Genomic DNA, 5963 nt, shown 5'->3' with positions numbered 1-5963 from the left:
CAAATGAGAATACCCTAATATTGGTACGAAGGATCTTCAAATCGAAGAGACCTTTGGGGCATTCTCAGTCAACGGTGGGAAGCAATATTAGACCGATCCAGATTATCAAAACATGACCCACTTGTTCGAATTGATAGTATACACCATGCAAAGATAGGCCGCGTGCACGTACCGTGAAAAAATGTGGGCCATTACATAAATGATAAAAGGGTGATGCACCAGTACTCTCATGGCACTATAATAGTGCTCTTTGGTTCACTATTTTACTTTGACAATCCAATCAATTCATCTGAACTGTTAAGTCCAAAAAGTATTTGATCGATATAGATTACTACTACACCTAAAAGAAAATTATCAAAAAGACATATTATGAACGCTTAGAAACCGTTCTTGAAAGATTTAGATATGGTCCCAAATCTTCCTAAATAAGACGTCGTTAAAAAATAAAAATGGGAGAAAAAAAAACCAGCAGTATATTTTTTATTTTTTGAATATGTTGCACCTTATAGCTATTTTACCCAAATTAAGAAAGAAACTCCCTCTGCGTAATTCAATGGTCATTTTTATTATGCGCCACAACTATGCTCCTCTGCCTACTGTACACGCTTATGTGCATCAAATCTGAGTCCGTCCAAAATATGGGCCCCACTGTAAATGAATTGCAACAAAAATTTGTACATGCAGTCGTATATTAAGTGGTCAGTTTGTCAGGATATGATGGTGAGTAAAGACAAAAGTAATAAATAGTCTAAATTCAACAAATAGATGCCCATGATTCAAAGGTTAGGATTGTTTAATGAATCTGATTTTGTTAATATGGCCAACGCCCATCAATAGAGGTGAGGATTGCCTACTCAATCTAATTTTTACTTAGGTGGTCAGGATCTGAGGTAGTATATGGCCATTTTGTGTTGAACATGGAATTTCCTTGTTGTGCGCTTAGTAATTTGTACATGCGGGACCTGAAGTTAGTTTATCATGGTCCCCATCATGGATGGATAATGCCAAAAAAATCTCAAATTTGTAAGATCTTGACCATTGAATTTTTGGTCTTTTCCCTATTGAATATGGACTATTGGTCCATTTCTCCATATATAACTAAGCATTTACATGCCAAAAAATGAAAAGGTTAGGATTTGAATAAATGAAGAGAGCTTTCGGCCATGAGACATTCATCATGGAACCAGCAGATCAATGGCTTAGATAAACCATCCATGGGCACCACATGCGCTGTTCCTGTACAGTTCGTCACAGACTGGGAACTCAGCCTCCTATTATTAATATATTACTACTAATATCATCTTCTTTATAAAAAAAGAAAAAAAAGAAAAAGATATTAAAAAGGACCATCGATGATACAGGCCAATCTTTATGTTCCAATCTTACACATGGCACACGTATGAACCATCAGAAATGTATAGGATCTTAGCTGCTCATCAAATGTATGGCTTTTCTTGAAAATAACATTGAGCAATTCTTTCAGAAAATATTTATAAATCCCATTTGAGAAAAAAAGGTCATCGTTCTTTAACGACTGTGAGCCACACAAGGGAAGATTCCAAATAGGTGGGAGGGATTATGAGATGGAGATTAGAAACATCGTACGAGTTTAATGCTAGCTAGGATAGAATTAAACTATATATTTTTATGCATCATTCAAATATGTGACACTAATCACTTACGGGACTGAGATTAGAAACACTGTATGAGTTTCATACTAGTATGTGTTTTTATGCATCATTCTCATGTATAACACTAATTAATCACCCCAAGCTAGAAAAATCAAAATAAGTAGACTGTGGTTTTATAGGCAAGGAAATCATTGTCAAGGAAAGGGATTTCTTCCTTGTGAGACAGATTGAGGAGGAACCAAGCAAGTTAATCTAAACGAGACAAAATTCATTGTCAAAAAACAACATATTTACAAGAAAATCAAGATCTTTATAAACAAGGAAAGAGATTTTTCAAATTATATGTAGAGAGAAATGCTTTTGTTCTTTTAAGAGAAGTAGGAAATGAACAGACCTTTAGAAATGTGAACAACCATGCCTTCCATTTTTAGTTATACGAGGGGAGCATGTCAGTGGATTTCGTCCTGCTTGTAGCTCTCTTAACTCTTATCTCTTCATCATCCATTAGTACTATTGACACATCCGATATTGCTTGGGATCCAAGTCCAACAATTGCAAGTATGCATATGCTCTATGCATGCAGCGTCTTTCGAGTCTCATCTTGATTACATATAACCTGAATTATTTAGCAAAAGTATAAGGAACTACAAATAATTGCAGCATTGACACTTGGTTTTGCTTCAATCATGCAGGCATAAACAGCTGTTACAAGGCTATCTTTTTGTTGTTGTTGAAGGCTCTCTTTTCCTGCAATTTCTTCCCCAATGTTCTTTGCTTCTGCAACTTCATACAAAACCACAATTTCTATGGAAAACCAAAATTTGGAGTCCATCCAAACCCTAAGAATGTACAAAATCATAAAAAGAAATCTTTACTTTGGTGGAAGAAATAGAGCATAATCCAATTATATACCAAGAGCTGTGGATTTCGAAACGTGATGATCTCTACCTTCTTCGAAGAAATGAGAAGAAAAAGAAAGGTAAGAAAAATGAGAGAGAGAGAGAGAGAGAGAGAGAGAGAGAGAGAGAGAGAGAAGAATGTTAAAATATGTCCTACATGAAATGGCAATATGGACATTATTTGGACTTAATGAGATAAGGTGGTTATTGGCTTTAGAAAGATATGCACGGTTACTTAATGAGTGAGAGAAAATAGGGGAGGTTATTTCTCCTATCTGCCTACTTTTATAGGGAGTAGGATAACTGTTTCATTTGCACGTAAGAATTGTCCTCTCTCTACCTATATATTTTCTTTTATTAAATTTTCCCATATCTTCTGGTAAATCATAGAAAAAGGGTTAAGTGAGAGAAATAATTACTACAAGTCTTCTTCAAGAAAGAGATTTTATTATGGCAGATTCCGGTATGTTTTTTTTTTTTTTTTTTATGAAACATTTATTTCCGCATAAAGCATGACTATGTGATTTTCATGATAGTTGAAGATTCTTATTTCATTAAAATATGATATAACATGTGGTATCAGAGCCAAGTTGAAACTATCATGATTTTCCTTATAATTTGTATGTAATATTCTGTGTTCTATGATGCTCAGAACACAAATTTATATTTCACTATTAATTGCAAAATTCGAATGTTCACTGTATTGTTATTTCACCGGATTTAATTGAATTCATGAAATCTTATATTAGCCGAATTTATTGGAATTTCACTATTTGTTTTGATTTATGATGGGATTTCACATTATCAACTTGATTTCATGTGGGTTGATTTCGGATTTGTTGCATGCATTATATGAAATCCACTGGTCAATTCAAAATCTGATTTTGTGGCCGAATAAAATTCTCTTTGTTGTTTTATTGGACTTACTATCTATTTTGAACGTGGATAGATTTTTTGCTTGGTTATTTATCAATCAATATTTATATTATGGTTAGCATGTTGTCACCAAAGTGATCTTGTTGAGAAAAGTTATAAATATTGAATTGAATTATGACTTTGCAAAATTATTATGGAATGATTATTTTGATTATTATGGTTTGACCCAACGGTACACCAACTTTCAAGTAGTCATTAAATTAATTAAGTTAATTGATAGAATGAAAGTGAGATTGGAATGGATGCCCAAAGGTGACAAACCAATCAAACTTTAAGGGGTTATCAATTATGACTAGGTGAATGAAAATTACCATTGAATTTGAATATTAGTATATTGCATTAGTTAATCCAAAGATTGAACGCAATATTACTAATGAAAGTGATTTTCTCAAAGCATTAATATTATGTTGATTTTATTGCAGTGTCAGTTCTTGTTTCGCTTCATTCACTAGCTTCTTCTGTTCCAATCTTTAGTGGAACTAATTTTTCTGACTGGAAGGAACAGATTCAGTTTCACCTTGGTGTTCTGGATCTTGACTTAGCATTGCGAATTGACAAACCAGCTGCTATTACTGAAACAAGCAGTTCGGAGCAGCAAGCTTTATTTAAGTCATGGGAAAGATCGAACAGATTAAGCATCATGTTTATGCGAATGTGCATTGCGAACAATATTAAATCAACACTTTCTCAAATTAAAAATGCAAAGGAATATTTCAAGGTTGTGGAAGATCGATTTTGTTCAGCAGATAAGTCCCTTCGAGGGAGATTAATGGCTGAACTTACCACCATGAAATTTAATGGTAACCATGGAATGAATGAGCATGTCCTTGAAATGACCAATCTAGCTGCCAGACTCAAATCTCTGGGTATGAATGTTGATGAAAGTTTCCTTGTTCAGTTCATTCTGAATTCCTTGCCTACTCAGTATGGGTCATTTCAGATTCACTATAATACTATTAAAGAAAAGTGAAATGTAAATGAATTGACGAGTATGTTAATTCAAGAAGAGGCAAGGCTTAGGCAACAAGGACAACATTTAGTTAATGTTATGAGTCATGGAGTTGGAAACAAAAGAAAGAAACCGAAGAAGAATATTGCTGGACCTTCTCATGTCAATGGGACCCACAAGAAGGTACATAATGGACCGAAATGCTATTTCTGTCATGGCTATGGGCATGTACAGAAAAATTGCCCAAAACGTAGAGCTTAGTTCGAGAAGAAGGGTAAGTTTTTGGCTTATGTGTGTTTCGAATCAAATATGACACAAGTTCCTTCTAATACATGGTGGATTGACTCTGGTTCTACTATTCATGTTTCAAATTCGATGCAGGGATACCTTTCGATCCAGAACATAAAGGAAAATGAGCATTTTATAGTCTTGGGAAATGGAACTCAAGTATTAGTTGTTGGCATTGGAACTTTATGTTTATTTTTAGAGTCAAGCCATTGTTTGGACCTATTTGATATTTTTTATGTTCCTACTATTTCTAGAAATTTAATTTCTATATCAAGAGTTGATTATGATAGTTATGCTTTATATTTTGAACATAAAGGTTTTCGTTTGTTAAGAAATGACTCATTTGTTGGTTCTGGTGTTTTATTTGAGGGGTTATATAGATTTAATCTTAACAAAAATTTTGCTAAAACACTCCTAACCTTGTATCAAGATGTTGGAACTAAATGTAACAGAATTAATAAGAATTCTTCTTTCTTGTGGCATAAAAGACTGTGTCATATATCCAGAGAAAGAATAGAGAGATTGGTAAAAGATGAAATTCTTTCAAATCTTGATTTTACTGATTTCGAAGTGTGTGGATTGCATTAAAGGAAAGCAAACCAAATATACAAAGAAAGGTGCTACAAGAAGTAAAAAACTTTTGGAGATTGTCCATACCGATATTTGTGGACCTTTCGACTCACCGTCTTTTGGTGGAGAAAAATACTTTATCACTTTCATCAATGATTTTTCACGTTATGGTTATGTCTATTTGTTACATGAAAAGTCTTAAGCAATAAATGCTTTAAAGGCATATATTGCTGAAGTTGAGCGATAAGTAAATAGAAAGGTGAAAATCATTCGATCTGATAGAGGTGGTGAGTATTACGGAAGATATGATGGAATAAGACAATGTCCAGGACCGTTCACAAAATTCCTAGAAGAGCATAGTATTTATGCACAATACAAAATGCCTGGTACACCTCAGCAAAATGGTGTAGCTGAAAGGCGCAATCGTACTCTTATGAAAATGGTTAGGAGTATGTTAAGTAATTCCTTAGTACCCATTTCATTGTGGATGGAGGCCCTTAAGACAGCCATTTATTTACTTAACCAGGTTCATAGTAAGGCAATTCAAAAGACTCATTTTGAATTGTGGATGGGAAGGAAAATGAGTTTGGAACATTTTCATATTTGGGGTTGTCCAGCAGAGGCTAGGATCTATAATCCACATGAAAAGAAGTTGAATTCTAGAACTGTAAGTGGGTACTTTATTAGTTA

At 34.0% G+C, this 5963-nt stretch overlaps 1 protein-coding gene across 1 annotated transcript; it reads left to right on the top strand.

Annotated features, from left to right (window-relative positions):
• Positions 1 to 2077: 2077 nt before the first annotated feature.
• On the top strand, positions 2078 to 4436 carry LOC131230539 (uncharacterized). The gene is made up of 2 exons (XM_058226448.1): positions 2078 to 2189; positions 3889 to 4436. The coding sequence occupies exons 1-2, from the start codon at positions 2078 to 2080 to the stop codon at positions 4434 to 4436; spliced, it is 660 nt and encodes a 219-aa protein (XP_058082431.1).
• Positions 4437 to 5963: the final 1527 nt, after the last annotated feature.

The sequence above is a fragment of the Magnolia sinica genome, chromosome 17, assembly GCF_029962835.1.
Source record: "Magnolia sinica isolate HGM2019 chromosome 17, MsV1, whole genome shotgun sequence".
Classification (NCBI taxonomy): Eukaryota; Viridiplantae; Streptophyta; class Magnoliopsida; order Magnoliales; family Magnoliaceae; genus Magnolia; species Magnolia sinica.
The sequence above is the reverse complement of the archived record's forward strand: the minus strand, read 5'-3'. Positions and strand labels throughout refer to the sequence as shown.

Coding starts and splice junctions, on each gene's coding strand:
- LOC131230539 (XM_058226448.1), top strand. CDS start 2,078: ATGTCAGTGGATTTCGTCCTGCTTGTAGCTCTCTTAACTCTTATCTCT. Junction 2,190..3,888: donor TCCAAGTCCAACAATTGCAA/GTATGCATATGC, acceptor ATTTTATTGCAG/TGTCAGTTCTTGTTTCGCTT.